Source organism: Podarcis gaigeae (assembly GCF_964106915.1).
Source record: "Podarcis gaigeae genome assembly, chromosome: 12".
NCBI lineage: Eukaryota > Metazoa > Chordata > Lepidosauria > Squamata > Lacertidae > Podarcis > Podarcis gaigeae.
In genome coordinates, this window is record NC_139688.1 from 20,148,239 (window position 1) to 20,173,043 (window position 24,805).

Consider the following 24,805-nt stretch of genomic DNA (forward strand, 5'->3'; position numbering starts at 1 on the left):
CTTGATCACCAAAGTAACCCAGCAGCTGCAATCTGTGAGAGAAGGTTTCAATACCTGGGGCTATATCCAATGCTAGCCATACTCAAGAGCAGATCCATTTAAATGAATGGGCATGACTAACTTAATTGCATTCATTTCAGTGAGTCTACTCTGTGTTGAACTTAGCTGGATACAACCCTTGGGACCTTTTAGTTTAGGGAAAAAATGTGTTGGAGGTAGTATGCTTCTGAACATCATTTGCTGGAAACTGCAAGAGGGAAAAATGCTGTTGAGCTCAGCTGTTTCCCATAGGGATCTGTCTAGCCACTGCAAGAATAGGCCACTGGCCTGATGCAGCTGGCTCTCCTTATGTCCTTATGTAAGAGGCAACTTTTTTTCAAAAACAAAACAAAAAACAACCAGTACCCCATCTTCACCTGCTGTGAAGGTGGAGGGAGAATTTCTGAATATTGCAACACCTTTGGAACAGGGGGTCCTTACTATTAGATGAATTTGATGCTGAGCCAAGCTGTTCCAAGAAGAAACCTGCCTGCCAAGTGCTTTGAACACACAGACACTACAACAATGATACTTCTTGGGCCAATTCCTAGGGTGGCTTAAGATGACCATTTATCTACATTTGCCGCAGCCCCCAACCACAGTATATGGATGCTGTTCCTCCTCAGTTCCCCATATAACTTCTTAAAGTCTGCATTTCAGATAAACTTTAGAAAATAATAGCTCTTTCACATACCTTTGATTTGCAAGAGCATCAGCTGCTTATATGGCACAGCACTGTTGTTTGAGTTCTGTTCTGTTAGATTGACACTACGCAGACTAACATTGCTGAAGTTCTCCTTACTCGCTAAGCCAGCAAGTGCTACTTCTGAGAAATTTGAGTTTGCAGACACTTAAAACAGTAGAAGTAAAAAAACAACAGACAAGACAGAAAAAAGCAAGGGGGAAAGAAAAAGAAAAAGCCACACACACAAAACAACAAAGAAACCACATTATGTTTCGTTTCCAAATTTTATTTAGGTTTTTTCATGCATGGCTCATTTCCAGCATTTTTTGTTGTTGCTGCTGAAAGAGACAACAAAAAAACAGGTTGAGCTCAAGTTATTCACTAATCTGAAGAACCTGACATTTCCAGGAGGAAATTTTCAAGATAATGGTGAAAAATGGAAGCATTTAGGTCTTAAAATTCCTACAAAGTGGTACCTCGGTCTACAAACAATCCTGTTAACTAACTATTCGGGCAAAGAACTCCACAAAACCGGAAGTAGGTGTTCCGGCTAGCAAACTTTGCCTCGGAAGCCGAATGGTGGAAGGGCACTGGCAGCGGGAGGCCTCAGTAGGGAAAACGCCCCTCAGTTTAAGAATGCTTTGGTTTAAGAACAGATTTCCAGAATGAATTCAGTTTGTAGACCGAGGTACCACTGTATATTTATATAGGACAAGTCTATAAGGAAAATTGCATCATTATTATTTTTTGCATAATAGTTACTTAGTCAATGAATGGGATTCAGGTGTGTTTGCAGTTCTTTTCCAGGACATATAGGCACACACCCCTGGCAATGACTGACAACCTCTTCTCCCTGCCTGCACTATTCATTTAAAATTATTGAGGCACTGCCTATTTTAAGGTAAAGTAATCTGTAAATACTCAGACCTCTACTATATTCCCAGGTTGTTATTAGTTGCTTGTTACCCAAAGGTCTCCAAGTAACCTACAAGTATTGTAGTGGTGGTAGTAGTAGTAGTGGTGGTGGTGGTAGTAGTAGTAGTAGTAATAGTAATAATAATAATAATAATAATAATAATAATAATAATAATATAAGGGTCTCATGCCAATAAACTATGGTTCATCACCCTGAAAAGTATCTTTATATCCACATGCTCCCATCTTGTTCCTCCCCTCTTCACATGCATCTGATTTTGGTATGGATATTGTGGATTTAAAAACATATTTATTGGCTCAAGGTCATAGTGCTCTTTCTACAGCAATACCACTACGCTTCAAAGCCAAACCATAAATTCTGAGAACACTGCATCTGTAGCACACAGAAGATGCACCTGGGATACCAAACTTACTTTTTTCAACTTTCATCCGCTTTGATTCCATAAAAGCCACATTTAGCCTTTGCTCTGTGTATTCATGAAGAATGTCCTCTCTTGCGGCTAACATCTTTAAAGGGTTCCTGGAAGCCTGGACTCTGCGCACGGGCCTCACTGCACGTTTGTGCTCTGCTACCAAAGAAGTCAACCTGAGAAAACAAAGAGACCCATGCTTAACCCAAACTTGATCTGCCTTCCATGAAACGTCGGGAGCTTCCAAAACACAGCAGTGTCTTGTGTACTCAATGCTGCTCACGCATGCCAGTTTTGCACAGTGTGCACAAGAATCTATCCTCGTCAAAATGCTACCTCCTATTCCTATTGGTGCTTTTCGGTGGGAGACAGCCATCTCCCGGCAGCGGTCCAGAATGCATAGCACAGCACTCATCCCTCTGGACGTCCAAGCACGACATGCATCCGAAAATGCATGAACGTAGTAAACAGCAGAGTCCTAGCAGAAGCTGAGACTGCAGACACGTGGCATCTGCGTTTAGTTATTTATTTACAGGATCAAAATAAAGAACAGAGAGATCATGGCATGTCTCTCTTCTCCACCAAGAGAGAACAGGAGTCAGAACAAAGAACAAAGAGAGTGGAAGTGGTACACAGTGTCTTCTGTTCTCATGCTTCGAAAGCATAGAAGGTAAACACACAGAGCATGTGATCTAATAGTCACACACTCAGCAACGCGAGAGAATGAAAATACTGACAGTTCCACCCCACCCCCCATTTAATCCAGATTTGCTATTTCTGTGTTGTTCTTTTCAATATCTGATTTCCCATAGAAATGCTAAATCCTGATTAAATAGGAAAACAGGAGATGACATTTTGCTGAGGAGCGTGTGTGGGATGCCGCACAAAATGTGCATGCTTAGTAGCACCAATAAAATGCCATGCATGCCTGGTGGAAGAAGCAGAGACATCACGCAGCCTTTTCTGAAGGCATGCAGTGCAGTCTCCGCATCTAGATGTCTAAACAGCCCCTTGGCCTTTTAAAAGCAGGTGGGGTGTTTCTAATGTCCCCCCAACCTCCCTTGGATTTAATTTATCCATTTCGACTTTTTGTTTGTTTGAAAGTCACTTTGGGTTCCCTTGGGCAATATAAAGCGAGTAACAAATTTAATAAATAATCATAATAACAACAATAAGAAAGGACTGTTACCTGCCAGCATTTGCCTTTTCAATTCTATGGCTTCCTTAGCATTAATTACAATGGCAATGTAGAGAATGAGACTCTTAATCTCAACGACATGGGTTCGAGTGGCAGCAGCGAGGACCGGGTGAAGAGCAGCCTCCATGTGCCACCCCCACCCAGTGCATGAGCGCCCCCCTGGTGGTGGTGTGGGCTGGGGAAGATGCACTCTGCACCTGCCTTGGGCACTGGCAAACAGCGCCACGCCCCTTATACAAAGCTGGATTCAGATCCCTAGAAGCTTAATATATGGGGTCTTGCTCAATGAACAATCTCTTGATGCACTGCCCCTCCCAAGCTCCTTGAAAGAAAGATGAGATGTAAGTGAAATATACATTCACACAGGCTCTGTCACCACAGTCAAATGATGCTGGTGCGTAAGTCCTAATACATTGGTCATGCAAACCATAATGATCCCAGGAGGTCTAAGCTGAAATTAATATCATCACTGATACTGGATTCTTAGTCTTTAAACTGAAGAATTTTATATCCTAGCATTCCCTTTTCAAGCAATGAGGAACTGGTACTGCCTTCTCTACCACCACCACTCCTAGCTCTACAAAGGGAGAGAGAGGAAGACTACTACTACTACTACTACTAATAATAATAATAATAATAGAGTGCCTGGGGCTTTCACCGCAGGTGTGGAATAGATGGCAGTACAAGAACTCATAGCAGCCTAACTGTTTCCAGTAGGAGTCGTTTAGCACTGCATAAAGCAAAGGGAAGGGGCATAGGAGAACTCTGGCAGTGGTAGGAGCATCCCTCTCCCCAGGAGTGTGGGAAAAAAGTGCTCACTTTGGTGCATCAGGATCAAATATGGCATCAAAGTCTTCATCCAGGTCCAAAGGCAAAGAGGAAGTGGGGTAATCCATGCAACGGTAAAACTTGGAAAATGTTTCTTCATCATCCAGCTTCATCACCTCCTTCACAGATTTTCCCGTGACTGTCAGCAATGTTTCTTGCATTCCACCAACTATAGAAAAAAAACAACACAATATCTTTCCATTGCTTTATTTTGTTTTTAAAAACCCACCCTTAGTATTGGTGCAAGATGCCAAGGGACACACAACATCCATTGCCTGCGTAAATGCAGACAAAGAAGACAACAAGGAACACTTAAATGGCTAAAGTAGCTTTATAAATGGATGAGAGAAAGTCAGGAAGGATTAGCCTAGCAATGGTACTAGTCATTATAACTCTATGGAGCCTCCTACTTCAGAGGGAGAAAGTCAGTGAATTCCAGCTGCTGGAGAGCAACAGTGGGAGAGGGCTACTGCCTCTGTGTCCTGCTTGTGGACTTCCTGGAGGCATCTGGTTAACCACTGCGTGAAACAGAACGTTGAATGAGATCAGAGATGGGAACCTGTGTTCCTTCGGATGTTGCTGGACTCCAGTTACCATCATCCCTGGCCAGTGGCCATGTTGACCAGGGTTAATGGAAGCTGGAGTCCAACATCTGGAGGGCCACAGGTTCCCCATCTGCAGACTGGATGGATGACTGACTGGCGCCATCCAACAGGAGTTCCCTTATATTCTCAAGACACAGAACAAAATAAGCAACAATAGCTTCCAACTATTGTACTCCTGGCAGTTTCTCTTGATCATAGTAGCAATGGGAAGTCTGCTTAAGTGTGCAGAGGAACAATATCACTGCCATTTCAAATTTCTTCAAATAAGGACCCGCCATTTAAGAATGGGATGATAATTTTTTGTGGACTTCAACTGGGTTAATACAAGCAATGCTCGAAAAATGAAAAGCTTAGCTAGAATTGATAGCACAGATTATAGTGAAGTCATGAGTGAAGTGTCAGAACTAATGATAATTGTGCCCAGTGCAAGCCATATATTGCGTGCCCTGACCCCCAAATAGCCAACAAAAAACAATCAAACAAAAATGTAATTTGCAGGACATTTTCTTATGAGTCACAATGTTCATAATCTCTTAAAATAAACATATTGCATGGCAAATAATCATGAATGCAAATGATGCAGCGAGTTTACTGAAGCCAAGTAGGTGTGGTGTCTGGATCACTGCCTGGATGGGAGACTGCCTGGGAACCCACTGAGTACAGCACAGAAAAAAGGCAGAATAACAAACAAAGGTGGTAAGTGTGTTTTTTATACTGGGGAGCCATGGTGTTCCACCAGTGTCCTGAACTAAGCAAAGCTTTGCTAGTGGATGTTGTAGACATGTGACTCACAAGCCACTGCTGCAGTGAAGAAAATACTTAGCAGAACTACTAAATCAGCAGAAGTAAGGAAGGTGAGCTAAAACACAAAATGCCTTAAACTGTTACAGACCTTTGTTGTTCAACCTCCCCAAGAAAGTCTCCAGCTTATCCAACTTCATGTCCGATTCTAACTGCATATCTGGCCTAGCTTCAATTTCTAAGCAAAATAAGAATGAAAACAGTTGCTGAGATTAATGAGAATCAAAACTACTCTCATTAGACATCATACTCTTCTTTTTTTTTTAATGACCCACCTTCCAGGGGTTTTGAGATGGGTGTTGTTGACTTCAGTCTGTTGCAGAAAGGGGATGCGGCAGGTGTTATGGCAGTAGGAGATGCTAAGCCTGTGGAATAAGCAGGTGCTCAGTTTTGCATTACATAACAGATGCTTCAGTTTTTAGCGAATTAGCATGCCTAAACATTTCACCCAGGAAACTCTCCCCATAATCACTATTATGCAAATACAGGTTATGGTCTCCTTTGGGACCATGCATATCCATATTTTAAGCATTCACAAAAGCCTGGGGTTAGGGCCATTTTTTGCAGGAAGATGCGGTGATGAGAAAAGATAATGGCAATTCTCAAAAGCAAATAGGGAACTCATTGGTTAAGTATCCTAACACGATGTGATCAGATGTTGATTGCTCAGATCTTATTTACAGCATCCTGAGGTCTAGTCACAGGATGTTCAAATTGCATATAAAGGGAAACTCAACATACAATCAGCTTCAGAATGCAAATATTTTGCCGTTTCATCATCCTACTGTGCTTTTAATATAATTGAAATGACTCTACAAATAATGTAGGGGGAAATTGAAACGAGCGGCTTCCAGAGATTATGAGGAACTGAATGTTCCTTGGCATATCTGCCTCTGCTTGCTTCTCACTTCTGTCACTGAAAACATTCCCAATTACAAAGGATGGATAAATTCACTGACCTTTTTTGACCATTCTGCCAGCCACAGTGAACTGTGTCGAGTCATTGGCTGCTCCTTTCCCTCTCGCTTTCCAAGCCTCTTCCCGAACACTTATCAATTGCTTTCTTTCTTCAATTGTCATTTGACTTTCACAGGTATCCGACATCCTCTGGTTTTCAAAGAGAAAGAGGAGATGAATTATGAGGCACAAGAAAGAAAACAAAAAACCCCCCCTGGCCCTTTAAATGTGTTCTATCTTACAATGTCTCCATACAATTTTTTTTAAAAGGTAATTTCCATGTTATTGTTAGATGGCATTTTCATGCATGAATCTTTGGCCTAAACTTATTTGATTCACTGGCAGAATTAATCTTGTACAATAATTTATGTGTTGTTCTTTTTGTAAGAAACATTGACAAGATGGCACTATGGGTAATTTTTGTTGTTGTTCCTAATCTGGTTATTTTTTCAATAAGCATCCAAAATGCACATGTTCACCTCTGATATGCAGAAGGAAGCTAGGTCTTTGGATTATTATTATTATTATTATTTGCTCAGTTTGAGTCTAGACAAACTTTCGGAGCATAGATCACATTCATGCCATACATTTAAAGCCATAAGATACCACTTTGAACAATCATGGCTTTCCCCAAAGAATTCTGGGAGCTGGTCCCTTCCACCTCAAGCAACCCCAGGACTGCTTGCTCACAGCTCTTGACAGTTTCACCTAACTTCACAGGGCTATAACAGACATCAGCCTTATTTCAGGTGCATATGTGCAAGAATGAATACACAAGAAAAACAGGTAAAAGCTGGTACGTTAATTTTAGCCCTCTCATGAGATAAACACAACCACGTTGCCATGTGCATTCACAATCTTCTGCTGAGCTGGTTTCTAGTAGTGTTTCCGTAATTGTAATGATTTGAGCACCAACTCCCTCCAGTGCCTCTCCATTTTACCCTGGTTGCAAGGTGGCATGGCATAATTCTTCTTGTAACACAAGCAAATGCCCCACATTACCAAGTTCCTGCTAAGAAACCACCCAATATGACGTTGGTGTTTCTACAAGAGCGCCAACTACAGTTTGAAGAAGGCACTACAACAAAATAGATTTGTTCTGCTTCTTTGGCCTTTGAAATCATGTTCTGACCCAACTAAGTTAAGCTATGCATTTAGCAAGTACTAACCATTGGATTGCTCTTGGCTGCTCTGGGGATATCAGAAAGTATTTATCTCTCAAGGTATTTTGAAAGGCTAAATGGACAGATTTTCTGAACTGACAGTGAAGATCTAACCCTTATATGTTGTCTTTATCATGAGATTAGCTTCCCTAACTGGGGAATCTGTGCACCCCCACCCCAATGTTGAAGAACAACTCTTATCAACAGAATGGCCAATCGTCAGGGGTGATGCAGTCTTGGAGCACCTGAAGATTTGCAGGTTCCCCAGACTTGACCTAAGAGAAGCAAATCAGCTCAGAACAGCTTTGTGTTTAAGCACCTGGAAAGGGTCTTATGCTTTTACCCCATCCCTTTCTTTGTACATGTATACAACTGCTATGTACTCATCTCTCCATTTGGATACAAGGCAATGCAAGAAAGGAAGGAAGACTATAAACTGCACTCTGGACCACTACAGGGAGTTGAAGTGGCTTAATCTGCAAAGTTCTAAAACTCCAATAACCTTTTATTGCCTGGTATGAATTGATGGGATCCACATAGAAATATTTGTGCAACCATAAAACACTTATGAAACCCAGAGAAAAGGCAGTGCCAAGGGCATACACGGTCATCGTAGTGACAAAAGGAAGTGTTCAAGAAAAGTGCAAAAATATCCAACACACACTGCTTGTAACTAGTGCTGGTCTCTTTAAACCTGAAGGAGGGTCTCCACCCCCATTGTTCTGCCCAGAAACTGAGGTCCAGTGCCAAGGGCCTTCTGTCAGTTCTCTCACTGAGAGAAGCAAAGTTACAGGGAACCAGACAGAGATCCTTCTTGGTAGTGGCACCTGCTCTGTGGAATGCCCTCCCACCAGATGTCAAAGAAATAAATAACTATCTGACTTTTAGAAGACATCTGAAGGCAGCCCTGTTTAGGGAAGCTTTTAATATTTGATGAATTATTGTATTTTAATATTTTGCTGGAAGCCACCCCATTATTATTATTAAATGGTGCATCTAGACCATTGATTCAGACAAAAATGCCTGAAATATTTCTGCTAGGATCCCAAAGGACTTCAAAACAGAAAGGGTTCATTTTCTCTGCAACTGAACACAACACATGCCAAAAATAATCTAAACCAAATTACCCAAACTAAACTTGTTGTGATTCCTGCACTGCAGGAGGTAGGATTAGACAACTTTACAAATGGTTTAGCATGATTCTATGAAAAGCAAGATAATCTGTACAATAAAAAAACTCAGTGCCAGGAATGGCAACCTGTGGCTGCTCAGGTGTTACTGAACTCCTATCAGCCTCAGACAGCATGACCAATGGGGGTCAGGGATGATGGAAGCTACTGTCCAACAACATGTGGGGGAGGGACAGGTTTCTCAACCTTGTTTGAACCCATAATATGAATAACATTAGTCATTCTCATCACTAATGAAGCGAAGAGCACTGAGCCCTATTGCTTTGTTTCAAAAGTTGCAATCATACTCAAACATCATTAAAAGAGGCAGCTTTGAAACCCAGTTCTGAGTTAAACCCAAGGGAGGGAAAACCTTTATCCATTGCTACGCTCACTGGATCTGACATGTCACTTTTTTGGTGCTTAGCATGACCAACTTCGTTTCTGAACATATGGACACACTGCACAGCAGAACACACGAAGATCAAGAGAGATTTTGGAGATGGTGGCCTAGTAGATGAAACTTAACTGAAGGGAAGGAGAAGGAGAAAAGAAATGCTTTCATGTGTATATTAAATCTGCTTCCAAGGTTCCTTTCAGAATACATGGATTGTTGCAATGCACTCTATGTACAAAAACCCTGCAGCTGGACTGTCGATGGAGACATGGTATCACCAGCACATAAGCTGCTAAAAAGCTTGGACTTACTGTCTATACATTATTCGGCCAGGTTCAAGGTTTTTGGATTGATTAACAAGGCCCTTAACAATTGGGTCCAGGGTATCTCAAGGACTGCCTATTCCCTTACATCCCTGCCCAATCACCAAGGTCTTCAGGGGAGTTACTGTTAGTGCCCCCAAATGGCTAGGATGTATGGATCATATCCACTAGAGGAGCCAGGCATTCAGAATTGTGTGCTCAGTTCTGTGAAACGTCTTTCCAGGTGAGGTCAAATAGGCACCCTCCTTGTTGGACTCCTGGCACCTACTGAAGAGTCTTTAATTCCAGCCCACATATATGTTTGCATGTATTTAGATAGTTATGCACATGTAACTTTTTTTTTTTTTTTTTTGCAAAAATGATCCCTTATCAGAAATCAGGGAATCCATTCAGCCAAATAATACATTCTGTTTGCTGACAATTCTCCCAAAGGCTGTCACCACAAAACTGAGTTTCATATTGTTTTGGTTCTAAGCTAAAGAATCAGACAGAACAGGCAATATTTCACCTTCCATCTCCAGGGGTGACGCTCAAAGGCCAGGGGGCTTGGATCTTTCAAACTAGCACTACTGACCTTAAGGAAAAAGAAAATGGAAGTATGAGAAGGAGAGGAAAAGCAAAGAAGCAGAAACAGAACAGAAGCAATAAGCCTCCAACCCCTTTTTCTGAGTTATAGAAGCTCAAACCTAGAACCTCCAAACACTGGCTTGGTTGTGTGCAATAGCTATCCTGGATCACCACTACTTCCCAAACTATAGAAATAATCTGCCTCCAAGGCGGTGCAAAACAAATCCCTGAAATCTAACCACTGACTCAGATGTTTGCTTCAGAATTTGGGCTATCCATATATTAAATCTGTAACCTGCCTTGGTAAGTGTAAGACAAGTGTAAGACATCTTGGATTTAGAGAAAGGCAGGCACACAATATATAAAAAAATATATGATAATATGCTGATGATGAGTAAGATAATGTTTACATTGGAGCAGCTGATAATTTCACCAGGCTCTGGCAGGAGGAAAGATGAGAGACAGGGCAGATTAATCAGCTCTGCTGAGACCACTGGACTTCTCCTTTCCCTGAACTGTTTTCATTAAAATCTGCTGCTATAGGAACTTAGTAACTTTTAGAGTGGTGCCTCAGTTTGTTTGTTTTCCTCTTGCATTGTGTATTCTTCTGTCTTGTTTATTATTGTTCTCATGTAAGCCCCTCTGGGTGCCTTTTCAGCTGAGGACCGGGATAAAAATCATTTTTACAAACACAGGTACACATCACCATTTCTGGTTTCTGTCATTGCCTCCAGTTTCATAAAGGGGTGGGAAAAAAGAGAATGAAGCCAAACAAACTGGAGCACAACAACCATCCCACAATTTCTCCACCTTCCCCCTTTTCCAAGTAGAGAGGAAAAACCCAGATTGTGCAGCAATGTTACTTTAGTTTTTATTATACATTAGACCTATAGAAGGGAAGGAAACAAGCAAAAAGGCCCTACACCATGCTCAACAATATGTAAACAATAGAGTGAATCATAAACACTTTTATGACAATAATAGTGCCTTTTTTGACCACCTTCAGAGTAAGAAACAAACATTTGGCTAATGCACCAAGTTACAAGGAATCAGCCATCTGGAAACGGGGTTAGTTAAGTTGAACAAATCCAGTCTTATCCTGCCCCAGTGAATGGGGGTGGAGGTGTCATGATAATTGTTGGTAGCCGACCACCATCTTTGGAATCTGGGCTCCCTCCTGGGAAGGGTGGGGGCCCATGGCTTCACAGACACTAGAGAACAGTGGATGTGTGAATTTCAAAAACAAGGCATTAAACATTTGAATGCACCGAAGACAGGTTCATATCATTCCAAGGTTCAGAATTTAAGTCGAATGCCACTCTTGAAAGCAACCCAAATGATTAGATGTTAAAAATGATTAGGTTGTATGCTGCTATGTGTTCTGTTCTATAAGGAGGAGAGTACATAATGGCCGGCCACAATTCAGTACTGCGGATTTCCGGACATATATACGTGTGTGTGTGTGGAGAGAGAGAGAGAGAGAGAGAGAGAGAGAGAGAGAGAGAGAAAAGGGATGAAATAGAAAGAGAAAGGAAGGGACAAGGGAACTATGGGTTGTATCTAATGCTAGTCATACTCTGCACAGACCCATTGAAATGAATGAAGATGGCTAACTTGGGTCCATTAATTTCAATGGGTCTGAGTGTAACTTAGACACAATCCTATACCCCCTCCGCATGAACAAGCACTTGACAAATCATTGCAATGTCTGAGTCTGCAAGATTTGCTCACCTGATTAATAGGTACAAAGGGATGAAGTTTATGGGCAGCAGCTATAGCAGGAGAATAAGTAGAAGCATAGACAGGTTCCTATGAACAGGGGGCAGAAGCAATATGAGAGAATTAAAAAGGTATGAAGAAGATGTGCAAGATGGTAAGGGTCAAAGGAGTGATTACTTCATGCTAAACCGTTTGTAGCAGTTTGCATCCTTATCTGTCAGATTTCTCCCACACCAGATAATATTCTGCAATAGTAAATAAAAACCACACACACACACTTTCCTGAAGCCACTCACATGCAATAATTAATAGATTTAGTGGTATCAGAAAGAAGCATGCCAAAATAGGGCTGCCATACACCTGGAGTTTCCAGGATCTTAAGCAAGTCAATTGCATGAGAAAGCTTATGTACAGCACACCATTAACCACAACAGCAATGCTTTCAGACTGCAATGCATTTAGCTCTTCCTGAAACAAAGAACTGTCCATTATTTTGATGCACCACTTCCAGAAAGGGAACCATTGGCTGAAGGGAATACAGAATTGCACCCAAAGAAGAACCACAGTGAGCCTAGAATAACCCCTATGCATTAGAGTCAGGCTTACCCAAAGCAGCTTGACATGGCATTATAATCTGTAACTCCTCCTCCTTCCTACAGGTTAAAACAAACAGGAAACATTGCAGAGCAGGAGAGAGGTATAGCTGCAGGAGGAAGCTTGCATTCCTAGTGCCACTGCTCCTAGTCAGATTAAAACTCACAGTGGGTCCGCTGAACATAAAGATAGCTGCAGTTCCAAAAGAAAAGCAAGCTGCCGTCTAGTGGCTAGAGCCACTACATTTGCCATGGATATTTTGGGAATCAGCACTTGATGTAAGAATAGCTCTAAAGCAGGATGTCAGCCTGAAAAGGTCGCTTTTAGGTCTCAGTAGGAGATTAAAAAGCATCATTTTTGCAGGAGCACTTTGTTGGAATGAAACGCATTTCAAACCCCCTTTGCTGATTTAATATTCCACTCACATGACTTGGAGCTCACTGCATAATCTGGAACTCTAAGCTGACTAGGGTGTGCTTTTCAATAAAGAGACAGCCTAACAGAGATGATTCGAACGTTTCCCTCGTGCGATTATGAAACCGTGACGGGAAAGGGAACAAGCCAAGAAGGCAAGGTCAGATATGAAAACAGATAAGCTTTAGGAGACTTCAGTATACTGAACCAAATACAATTTTAGCTGCTAAAGCTGAATGTTGGAACATTCAGACAGACAAAGCAAAATACTTTTTCAAACAGCACATCCGGAATTTGCTGTCCTAAGATATAATGATGGCATCAAAAACCTGAATGGCTTTAGAAGAGGAATAGACAAATTCATGGAAGATAAGGCTGCCAATGGCCACTGGCCACAATGGCTGTGTGCAGCTTCCAGTGTTGGAGGCAGCAGGCCTCTAAATACCAGTCGCTGGGCAGCAGAAGTGGGGAGAGAGGTGATGCATTAATGTTCTGCTTATGGGCTTTCCCTAGACATCTGGTTGGCCACTGTGAGAACAGGATGCTGGACTAGATGGGCTTTGGCCTGATCCAGCAGGGCTCTTCTCATATTATGTACAATACGTGCAATAGATTTGAATGTTAAACACACGGGGTCATTCCAGGAGGCAACATGGAAACAACTTATTGCTATTAAAATATGAAGCATGTTCTAATTCAAAGAAAGGCTGCCACAAATATCATGTCTCTTATAGCATCACAGGTTGGCAAAAAATAATAATATGATAAATAAGGTCCAATTATGGCAGCCTATGTAAACAAAAATCTGCTTGCCCAATGAGACTTCTGGTTTCTCTCTTCTCCTCTACACCCCCACATGTTCCAAAAATCTGCTCCAGAGTGTTCCCCAACTATGTGGAGCAGATTTTGGGGGTTTCTGGAAGACTGTATGGCAGAGAAAAAAAGAAGCCCTCTTGCACAAATGCTCATACTATATAGGATCTCACCTAATCTCTGTATGCCTACCAACAGCTATTTCTGGAACCAAGAAAGTTGGCATGTACAATAAAAAGGTATAAAGTTTCACTCCAAAGTATGCAAATGCTTTTATAGTGAAAATGTTTTCCTCTATGCATAAAAAAGCATTACAAACCATCAGCACTCAGGATACCAGTTTGCATAGTAGATCTCAATTATATGTAAAACATGTTAATTTAGAAGAGCACCCCAATATTAAGGCCATCAATTTATTTTGATTCCTCATTCTCTAAATGACTATTGTTTTATGGAACACCGTGGAGTGGTGAGGTAAAAAGGCTTGATATTTTATGTATTCACTTGAAATAGTTTAGCATGCCTAAGCATTTCAGAGGTGCGCTTAATTCCTGGAAAAATAATGGATGTTCTTCTCTAGATACAAAAGAGCCTTAAGCTCATTTAAGCATTTGATGCCATACTTTTGCCGAAAACCATTACATGTCTATTCCACTGAATGGTTGTGCCATCTTACAAGTGCGGCATTTATGTTTAGAAGAGTTACAGGTTGCTGCTGCAAGCTACTTCCAGAAGTATATGCAAGACGTACCAAGCAAAGTCGGCCACAGGCTTCAATACATAACATCATGCACCAGCAGCCAATTAACAGTTTACACGATTTTCAAGAAAGCAAAAAATCATTTCTAGTATCGTTTTTCTGAACAATTCCTACTATAAATGGATGGTATCAGAGATTCAGATTTGATCAGCCAGTGTAAGTTTCATCAGCACTAGAAATAATGCAGTCCTTCATAAAATATCAGAGAGATGCCCAACTGCATATATGCAATATATACAAGGGCCTTTGAGGAACTGAATGCTGCTGTCTTAAAATGAAGCCATGACTCTTCCCCATACTGGATATTTGAAAAGTAAGACAGGTTTGGAGTGGTAGTAAAATTGCAGTGAGATGACATTCCATAAGTTGCATTTTAAAGGCCATTAAATGCCTTTCTGAAAGTTCCAAGCTGCTTCCAGCATTTGACCTTTCGCACCCTAGTCCTACACTTTGAAATCTTTCCAGTGAACAAGGCTTAAAAGCAAAATATGTGTATCGTCCAGCTTTTCTGAGATTGATGTGTTTAAATGTCTGGAGTAGTAAGGATACATTCTGGAGGCATCTTCTTCCAGGATCAGATTTAATAGCATATTTGGTAACTGTTGGGAGATAAACTGCTAGTATGAATCTGATGATTATTTCCTGCTGGCCATTTGGCTGGCTCTCTTGAAGACAACATTTTATTATATCGTAGAACAGTCGTTTTCACCCTGGAGTGCCTTAAATGATGGTCAGGGGTGCCGGGGGCAACACTGGCCTCCATCCCTCTTTCCTTCCACTGATGCCCTCTCGAGTCTCTGTCTCCCAAACGCTTGCACAGCTGTTTGATGCAGTAGCCCTGGCTACAAGCTCCCCAGGTCATTGGGGCTGGCCAGGGGGTGCTGGTTGCCAGGAGCTGAGGCAGCCTCAGAGTAAGCAAGCAAGTGGACAAGGGAACCCAGCCAGGCAGTCCATCAACCCTTGCTGTCGGGAATGGACAGAAAAATGGGAGGCCAGGCAGGTGCTTCACTGGCCTTTCTTGTACCCCCTGCCTGGGAGCTGAGTGCCCAGTGCTGAAGGGGAGCCTTTCCTCCATGCAGTCCCAGCAGTGCCTGCTGCTGCCACTGCTGCCTCCCAAGGTAAGGTGCTGGCCTCACATTCACCATTGGCCGGTCTCCATTGGGATACTAAGGCTGGGGGCATCCTCTTCCCAGGCCACTGTAGGACAGTATGAGGGGCAGAGGGGCAGCTCACAGACCGGGGTGGCAGCAGCAGCTGCCCAGAGGACTTCCAAGGAGAGAGGAGAGGAGTGGAGAGGAGAGGAGACTGAGGGAATACTCCACAAGGGAGGGTGTTCAAGAAAGGGTGAGAGGCTGCCTGCACTGCAGGCAAGGGGTGACATGACTGGGCTCCTGAGCCCCACATGGGTGCCACAGAAAGAATGTAGTTGGTCAAGGGAGCCGTGGACCCAAGAGAGGTTGAAAACCTCTGTCGTAGAAAGTTCTACCTCACCCTTCCAGTAAGTTTCCAGGGCTGTTCTAATCTGGACATAGTCAGCTGTTTGGTCTGATCTGGCAAAAGAAATCCATTTAAAATCTTAAATGGAATTATTCAATAGAGGTGATGGTGAGAAGAGACACTTTGGTTTGCCATAAAAAGACGAAGACTGCAATTCTACTCCATTGCACACTGTGGGGCTTACTTCTGAGTAGACATGCCTAGGAATGCGCCGTGAACCACCTGTTCTGGCTGAGGCACTTTGAGTAGCTGGCTCAGCCAGATAAAAGCCACACTTGAAATTGTATACCTTTTTATCTCCTTCATCTAAGATGAATGTATTCAAAATCGAACAATTAGAATAACAAAAAAGGGAGAATTTATTTCAGCAGCAGAATTTAGAAAAACCTGCTAAGTTGAAGATTATAATTTTTAAAAAGGAGGCTGAGAGGGGGCTGTTTTCAGAGCAGATCAAGTGATCAAAGAATTTTTAGCTGATTAATCATGTGCCCTTCAACTATTCCAATTATTTAATTAAATTTAAAATAACTTCCATATCATCAAAGCCTTGGTATAATATAAATACTCTTTGGAGATATTGAAGAAATTGAATTAAAGCTTCCTTAACAAAAGCTACCATTCTTGGTTTGAAGAAAAAAGACATAATAATAATATTGTCATGCTCTATAATTAGACTGACTAACCTGAGCCAAAGAATGTTTTTCTTTTTGTTTTAAAACAGTGTCCTTAATAATGCTGAGCTGAAAATCGATCGGCAAATGCTTTAGTTGATTAATCAATCCTTTCAGTATTACTTTACACCATACAATTATAAAGAGAAGAGATAAAATGGAATAATTCAGGTTAAAAGAGCACTGTAAGTTCCAAGAATGAATTGCTGTTAGTGACCTCAATAAAATATAGATTCTTTAAGATTTCACATCTCACACTCCAGGAAATAGAGCTACAGAGGTACATGATACAGAGAGGTGAAATCCTACAATACTTAGAACAGCAGTGAGGAACCTGTGCCTCTCAAGATGTTGGCAGACTACAATTCCCATCAACCAGCATTGCCAATGGTCAAGGATGAAGGGAGTTGTAACTCCAATATCATCTGAAGGACCTCAGGCTTCCCTTGCCTGACTTCAAAAAATTCTCTCTTCTACTGCGGTTGTGGAATGCTAGGCATCTATTTGCTATGGACTCACTTCTTACCTATGATTCTTACCAATGAATGACTTGTTAGGTAGCTAAATATCCTTTAAGGGTTGCAGAAACCATAAAACACAAGAGAGCTGTGCCACATGTTATTCCGGAATAAGCTTCTGCAAATGAGTCCCCTAAAGCTTGCATCTCATTTAAACTTTTTTTTCTTTAAAGTGAGACCAGGAGACTTTTTGCTAAAATGTACCAACATGGTTATCCTTCAGGATTAAAATACAAATGCACTACTCTAAAATGCAAATGGCTATATGGTACACTTTGAGGAGAAGCCTGGAGCTGTTGGGAAAGGACTTTCAAAGAGCCCTGTGCTGTGCTGCAAAGTCCCAAAGCGAAGCATCACAGGACATCACTTTGATGTTAAGGGATTCACAGGTATGCAGCCCTGCCCACCAATCAAATTTGGCCCACCAAGATAGGGATATAAATTTCTGTCCTGCAGGCCAGATAAGAGCCCCCCCCCAACCTGCCTTTACATCAGATCTGCCTTCCCCAACCTGGTGCCCTCCAAATGTTTTGGACTACAACTCCCATGAGTGCCAGCCACTATTGCTAATGGATGGTGGGAGCTGTACTCCAGAAGAACTGGAGGACACCAGGATGAGGAAGGTTGCATTAGAGGAATACTGCTTTGACTCTGAGGTTAAGTCAAGATGCTCCTAACATAATTGCATTCCTAAATTATTTTGCAAAACATATGTATAATATTCTTCCATTCAGACATAAACCTTGTGTCAAGACACCGGGGAGGGGGGAATCATTTGTTCAGCAAAGAAAGCATCTCAGATAACTGTCCTTGGTGCATAAGAGAGATAGATTGGTTGTGCTTCAAGTTCAAACCTGGCTGATGATGAATTGCCATGCTACAAGCAACAGCTGTTACCTCCAGACAGGCATGCTTGTCTAGCTTGATGCATCTGGAGCGCCGAAGTGCTATCAAGTGAAATACCTTCCCCATACATGGGCAACTTTACCTTCTTCGCAAACAGTGGCTCCATCTCTGGCAGCTGGGGGCCACGCTCAATGACAGATAACCGGCCATACTCCGGCTTTTTGTTCAGCCTGTTTTTCCAGTCTTCTTCACCACTCTTCTTCAGGAGTGCCAGCCTGAAAGTGAGGAAGCCAAAAGACACCGCACTGAACTATACTGACCATTCCTCACCAGTCTTCTGTATCCCTTTCACGGGGCTGTTGCACACATTACACAGTAACACACCTGGGATTGGGTCATGACTCTGCGGTGGTGCACATGCCTTGCTGGCAGAAGGTTTCAGATTTAACCCTTGCCATCTCTAAGTAGGGTTGGGGGAAACTTTGTATGCGGCTCTGGAAAGCGGCTGCCAGTAGACAGTGGACCAATACAAGGCTCAAAGTAGCTTCCTACATCCTACAGCACATCTATCCCCACATCTTGCTGTCACAGTGACCACCCAGATACCCCAATGGGAAACCCACAAGCAAGACCTGAGCCCAAGAGCATTCTCCCCTGCTACGGTTTCCAGCAGCTGGTATTCAGAAGAATTACTGCCTCCAACCATGAAATCAGAGTATTACAGGTTTTGCAAACTTGCCTTAAATGTTTGTGTTTTTAACTATTTATAGATGTTTTCAACAGCTTTAAACTGCTTTAAAATGTGGTTTTATTTCTAGTTGTATTTTTTTAAATTAAAAAATAATAATCAGACATGCTTCCTGCCCTGAGCTGCTTTGGGAGGAAGGGAGGGATATAAATTGAACAACAACAACAACAACCATTCAGTTAACAATTCATAAATATATGGGGGGGGGGGACACAACAAAATAATTATAAAGCCACCCATATTTTAGTCAAACCTATACACAATCTGCCTCTCCAGCAGCCAATATACTGAACAATGTTAAGTTACAAAACCATTTTCTCTCAGAATTTAGACTGCACGCAGCTTGGGGGCAGGGATCTGTCTTTTTGTGGAGTGTGTGTTATCTTACTCTGTAAAATGCCATGCACAGATTCAGGGTAGGGTGGGGGCAGGGTCGTAGCTAGAGGGTGGTGAGATGGGCCCCCGCCAGGGGCACAAGCAACGGGGGCATGCAAAATTGGCTAAAAATATGTCCATAAATATAAATATCATTTATTGCCTCATAAGAAATGGTTTTAAATAGAAGGTGAATTGAATATGTGGAAGCGGGGGTTGGGGGGTTGGAAGAGAGGCGGAAAGAAGAACTAATTTGTCTATGGCTAGGGGGCGCAATCTGGACAGTTCAGGGGCGCAAGATTACCTAGGTACGACTGGGTGGGGGATACAGCTACCACTTCTCTACCTCAAAAGAGTGAGCTCTGATCCCTGGCCTTAATTTTCCCTGGGGAAATATCTAAGCGATACGTACCAAGCAGTGTTCGAAACTCCCATTTTTCTTGGTGCATTTTGCGACAGCGAATTTCATTAGCCTAGCAGTTTCTGAGCTCTGGATGCAGTATTGTGCCTAAGATTTCAGAATAAAACTGCAGAGTGGAAGGAAAGGAGGACCTTTGCTTGCCTCCTCACTTCCAGCTACTCTCTGAAGACTGGAGATGAGACCCTCTTAAGAATATCAGGGAGGTGGGCAGGAGAAGGACTAGACCATGTGAAAAATGAACAAAATATTTTAGCTGCAGTTATTTTCAGCTTTGCATTCTTGTTATTAAAAAAGCAGGCCTAGACATTCTGTGGTTGTGCCCATAACCTAGGTTTAAGGTGCCATTTAGCTTCTAGCTTTCATATCCCAGTTTCCAACACTGGTACAAAGTAATCCTTCATCCTTGTGCGTAAAAGCTGAAAGACAGGAAAAGCCACACCAGAGGAAACCCCATTCCTGCTGCCTCTTGCCCAGGAGGAGTCTGCTTTGTTCTCTTTGATGTGTTTTGATGTGCTTATTCAACACCCTCCGGGGACAAACAGAGGTTCTGTGGCAATTTGACATTGGAGCAGGGGTTGAAAGTTCCCTGTCTTCCTTGCTTCGTCTTTTTCCCCTCTCCCAAATACTTCCTCAAACAAGTGGGCTGTGTTTAGTACATGCAATGTGGCCATTTCTTTTGTACAGCATTTTGAAAATAACTATGCAGCACTTCTCTATCATCAAATGCATGGAAGTGGGGAAAAAAGAGTATTGGCGAGTAGTTCTAAACTCAGCACACAAATATTACCAGCATATTCACTGCTGTTTTGCTTTGTTGCTGGACTACAATTCCCATCATTGTTATCACTGACCATGCTGGCTGGAGATTATAGGTGCTGGAGTCCATCAGCCTCTGGAGGGCTACTGGTTTACTATCCCTGCTGTAAACTCATGGGCAATGCTGGAACCAGGCCACTGATTTGATGCCAAACTATGACCTGGAATACACTTAATATGCCTTGGAGAGGGGAAAAAAACTATACTTGTGAGAGGAGATCATCAGGCCCTACAGGGGCTGTGTACAGTTGTACTGTGGCTTTCCAACAGCTTAGTTCTTGAATGTTTTAGCTCCTGAACGCCGCAAACCCAAAAGTGACTGTTCCGGTTTGCGAACTATTTTTGGAAGCCGAACATCCGACGCGGCTTCTGATTGAGTGCAGGAAGCTCTCGCCTTGGTTTCCAAACATTTTCGGGAGTCGAATAGACTTCGGGAACAGATTCCGTTCAAGAACCAAGGTATGACTGTATTATGCATTCCAGGGCAACTCAAATTATAAGCTGGGAGAAGCTTAATTGTTACTTATAATGTATGCACGTCTGTTTGCTATGCATGGCGGGGGGGGGGGGAGTCTAGCTCAACCAGGAATTATCCACATACTTTCATGTCCATTTCCAGAGCTGTTAAGGACACTTCCGAGTTGAAGAAATAGGGTGGGAACTCAAAATGCTGAATATTACATTCTGATCATGGACTACCCACAGCCATTCTTGCAAAAAGCCATTGTTTGATTTGCTGGAGTCTAACAATTTGGTTCAGCTATCTAACGGAAGATGGAGAAATTAATTTGAGACTTTCACCTCACTGTATTCAGGAAGGGCCGTAGTAGTAGTAATTTATTTTTTATATGGCACCCATCTGACTAGGTTGCCCCAGCCACTATGGACGGCTTCCAACAAATGATAAAACCACAGTGAAGCATCAAACATTTAAAAACTTCCCTATATAGGGCTGCCTTCAGATGTCTTCTAAGAGTCAGGTAGTTTATTTCCTTGGCATCTGATGGGAGGGCGTTCCACAGGGCGGGCGCCACTACCGAGAAGGCCCTCTGCCTGGTTCCCTGTAGCTTCACTTCTCAAAATGAAGAAACCTCCAAAAGACCCTTCGCCGGAGATGGATCTCCGCGTCCAGGCTCAATGATGGTGGTGGAGACGCTCCTTCAGTGGACTATCTCCCTTGCGCACAGAAGGTCCCAGGTTAAATCCCTGCTGTCTCCAGGGAATGCCCCCTTCTGAAAACATGGACAGCCTCTGCCCGTCAGTGCAGACCCCACTGAGCTGGACAGACCATTGGTCTGACTGGGTGTAAGGCAGCTTCCTATGTTCCTAAGCTTTAATACTGATTACCCAGATTTCAAGGATGCCTTCCCTTTATAGTTTCACTTTCAACATTAAACTCCCCCCCCCCTTTTTAATTGCCACTCAGGTTTAGATTTTATGATTTTAATACACGGATTGAGAAATTCCCCAGGGGATGTTCTTGCACATCACCACACTAAATACTTCTACTATAAAAGAAGAGAGAAAACAAGATACTTCAAAAGAAGAAGAGTTTGTTTACCTTTCTTTAATTGACATAGTTTTGTTGGATGCGTCAAGGGTGTCCTCCATAATTTCGGCTTTGCTCTCCCTGGAGTCTAGTTTTCCCTCTAACAGCTCAGAGGTTTCCTGCTGTCTACAGGATCCCACAGCCGCAGACTGAGAATAGCTCTTTGTTGCTGCTGTTCCCACAAGTTCTGAAATTGGCTCATCATGCTCTGGGGGGTGGGGAGCTCAGAATTAGTGCTTAATTGCAAAAAAGCAAAAACCTGCAAAACACATCACTCAAACTGACGGGTAACTTCTTTGTTTCATATAATGAATTATACAAGCCCAGGTTACAAATTAGGTGCTTTCCACCACAATGGTGGATTTTTCTCATGCTTTACAAAATTACAGTGTCACTAGCATTCTGTGGCTAGAAGAACTAACCAAGAGTCAGTGATTCAGAAGAAAGGAATCGTAGAATCACAGAACTGTAGACTTGGAAGTTTGGGGAGTTGGAAGGGCTGCAGGCTCAGCAGAAGAGAACCTGCTTTTCATGCAAAAGGTCCAATATTCAGTCCCCATCAACTTTGGATAGAGCTGGGACAGATCCATGTCTAAAATCCCGGAGAGGTTCTGCCAGACCGTGTAGGCAATACTGAGCTTGAGGAACCAATGGTCTGACTCTTTATAAGACAGCTTCCTTGAGTCCTTGTGAGTTCTCATAACTCCCCAGTGCAAGATGCCAGAAATCTGACATCATACACATGTGCATGTGAGTGCGCATGCACACACAGGCCCAGGTGGCTTGGTGGAAATGGTACTTCTGGCTACTCATACTAAGAGATTTCATTGAGTCCCAATGCAGCATGCTAGTGTATCGGTCCTAAATGATGCAGTATACAATGCTAATGTGTTTCTTCCATTGAATGCCAGCGCTGGGGAAGAGCAAGATGGAGAAAGAGGCAATTCTCAAGTTTCCCAAGGAACACATTTCCAGAGACTATGCTGTCCCCAGCTCAGGTAAAGGACTCAAGTGAGAATGCTCAGGCAAAAGCCCTTGCCTTTGTTGCATCTTAAAGACATGTCACACCACAGTTCTGGTCTCTGTCTTGTATAATCCGACAAAAGCCACAACAATGATGTCCAAGTCATCATGGAGATGAGTGATTTTGTACACTCAATTACCATTGCTAATCTGTCACAACAGGCCTCCAAAGGCTACAATACCCCATGTGCCAAGTCAGACATCCGATTCCACAAAGAGCATCTGTTGGGTGGTTATTTGAGACTGCAATGAAGGGCAAAAAAGTATTCCTTCACCACCACACAATAGACATGACCATCTTCACACTTTATGGTTTATGTGTGGGTGCGTTGTTTACAATCAAGTGGTGCAAATATATAATAAATACATATGCTCCAGCCATCATGTGGTCTGTTTCGTTGCCCACAACTGTCCAAGGTACCAATCAGCAGCATTAACAATGGCACTCAAGATGTGGTTGTGGAAAATGGCCTGTTGCATCTCACCGTTCCAAAGTGAGGTTGTGGTCTGAACAGAATTGCCTTTTCTGTACCGCAGAAAATATCCAAAAGCATTCAGGAATCCATTGGATTCAATAAGCCACCAGGGTATACCATCTTAATCAGTCTTTCACCCCAGGAGAGTGGGGCAGTGCCGAGTTCTCTCTCGCTGAAATAAACGACCACTAGGAAGTGGTCCGACTATGACAACAGGGTTACTTCAGTGTCTCTTCCAACCATGGCAATATGAGACAGCCCCATCTGTGTCATGGAGGCTATGAAGCTGGCCCAAGAGTGATCACAATGTGAAAGCTGAAATCTCCTACAACTAACAACCTGTGGTTTTCCACCCCATGGTAATTATTTTTAATACAAGCATTTACAAAAAAAAACCCACAACCCTTAGCGAGCGACAGATGAGGCATTCCCCCCTCCCTCCTCACAGAGGACAGAATGCCTCTTAAGCTAAAGCTTGTTAGGGACACCTGTATAAACAATGGTCCCCACCCCCTCTTCATAACTGCTTCAATCATATACAAATTTATGCCATCCAAACCTTTTAATTAATTGCTTTTAAGAACTCAAAACAACAAACAGGCTAAGATTTCTTTAAATTGGGTGGCAGCCCACACTGAGGCATTTACCTCTCTGCAGGGTTGATCTTGCCACAATTCCTTCATACTCCATCGTTTCCTCAGAGGACTGGCCTTTGACTTCCCGTTTATTCTTCAGAGTGTCGCTGGCGAATTCCTTTTGTTCAGCAGGCTGACAAAGAGGCTGTGGGCTAAACAATTCCATGCTGCTTTTTCTTGGGAATGCATATTTCATCTCTTTGTTGTAGTCCTCCGTTTTATCAGGAACAGGAAGCGGTGGCTCTTCCTCAAAAGAGCTTCGCTTTCTCATAGCATTCTCTTCACGTTTTACGAATCCCCTGGGCTCTGTCTCTTCAGGCTCCCTCGACTGCCAGTTGCTCTCTCTCAATTCCACCGAAGGCTGCCACAATTCCGTTTTCAGGATGTTTTTTAATGAAGTATCTGCGTTTTCCGCTGGAGAGTGGTATCTGAAATCAGGTTTCCCAATCTCATTCACCACCTCGTCTTCTGCTGGCTTCACATGCAGATCCTTACTATACACCGGCGACAATGCAGACACCATGGTTGACACTGACGTTACAATAGTGGGGGACAAAGGGGCAATTTTCCCACTGTCACTTTGCACCTGTGGAGCAATATAAAGAGACTCAAAAATTAATAATTCACAGCCACAGGTTTGGTAGCCTGCAATTTAGCTGCCACACCCCTTCAGATACAGAGTGAGGGTTGGCTAACACAAACAAAGGTTCACGTTTCATATGACCAGCGAAAACGAAACAGAAGTGATCCCTCTTCCCCTAGCTTTCCATATTTTCTAAAGCTGCTTTTCATTTCCACAAACAGCTCTTCCTCATTAACCTACCACAAAATATCAGCTAGTATGTTAAGAGC

At 42.7% G+C, this 24,805-nt stretch overlaps 1 protein-coding gene across 50 annotated transcripts in view; it reads right to left on the reverse strand.

Moving 5' to 3' along the window:
• SVIL (supervillin) overlaps window positions 1-24,805 on the reverse strand; it is a 141,926-nt gene that overhangs the window by 17,579 nt on the left and 99,542 nt on the right. For 21 of the 50 annotated variants that reach the window (XM_083704509.1, XM_083704536.1, XM_083704534.1 and 18 more), the window contains 11 exons: window positions 23,966-24,539; window positions 21,832-22,027; window positions 18,053-18,185; window positions 11,810-11,887; window positions 10,020-10,085; window positions 6,462-6,609; window positions 5,778-5,867; window positions 5,594-5,680; window positions 4,088-4,265; window positions 2,074-2,246; window positions 734-889 (listed from right to left, as the gene is read on the reverse strand). In XM_083704509.1, coding sequence (XP_083560635.1) covers window positions 734-889; window positions 2,074-2,246; window positions 4,088-4,265; window positions 5,594-5,680; window positions 5,778-5,867; window positions 6,462-6,609; window positions 10,020-10,085; window positions 11,810-11,887; window positions 18,053-18,185; window positions 21,832-22,027; window positions 23,966-24,539 — 1,879 coding nt within the window. The remainder of the gene's footprint in view (window positions 1-733; window positions 890-2,073; window positions 2,247-4,087; window positions 4,266-5,593; window positions 5,681-5,777; window positions 5,868-6,461; window positions 6,610-10,019; window positions 10,086-11,809; window positions 11,888-18,052; window positions 18,186-21,831; window positions 22,028-23,965; window positions 24,540-24,805) is intronic. The other 29 variants (XM_083704537.1, XM_083704535.1, XM_083704531.1 and 26 more) reach the window with 2 other exon arrangements.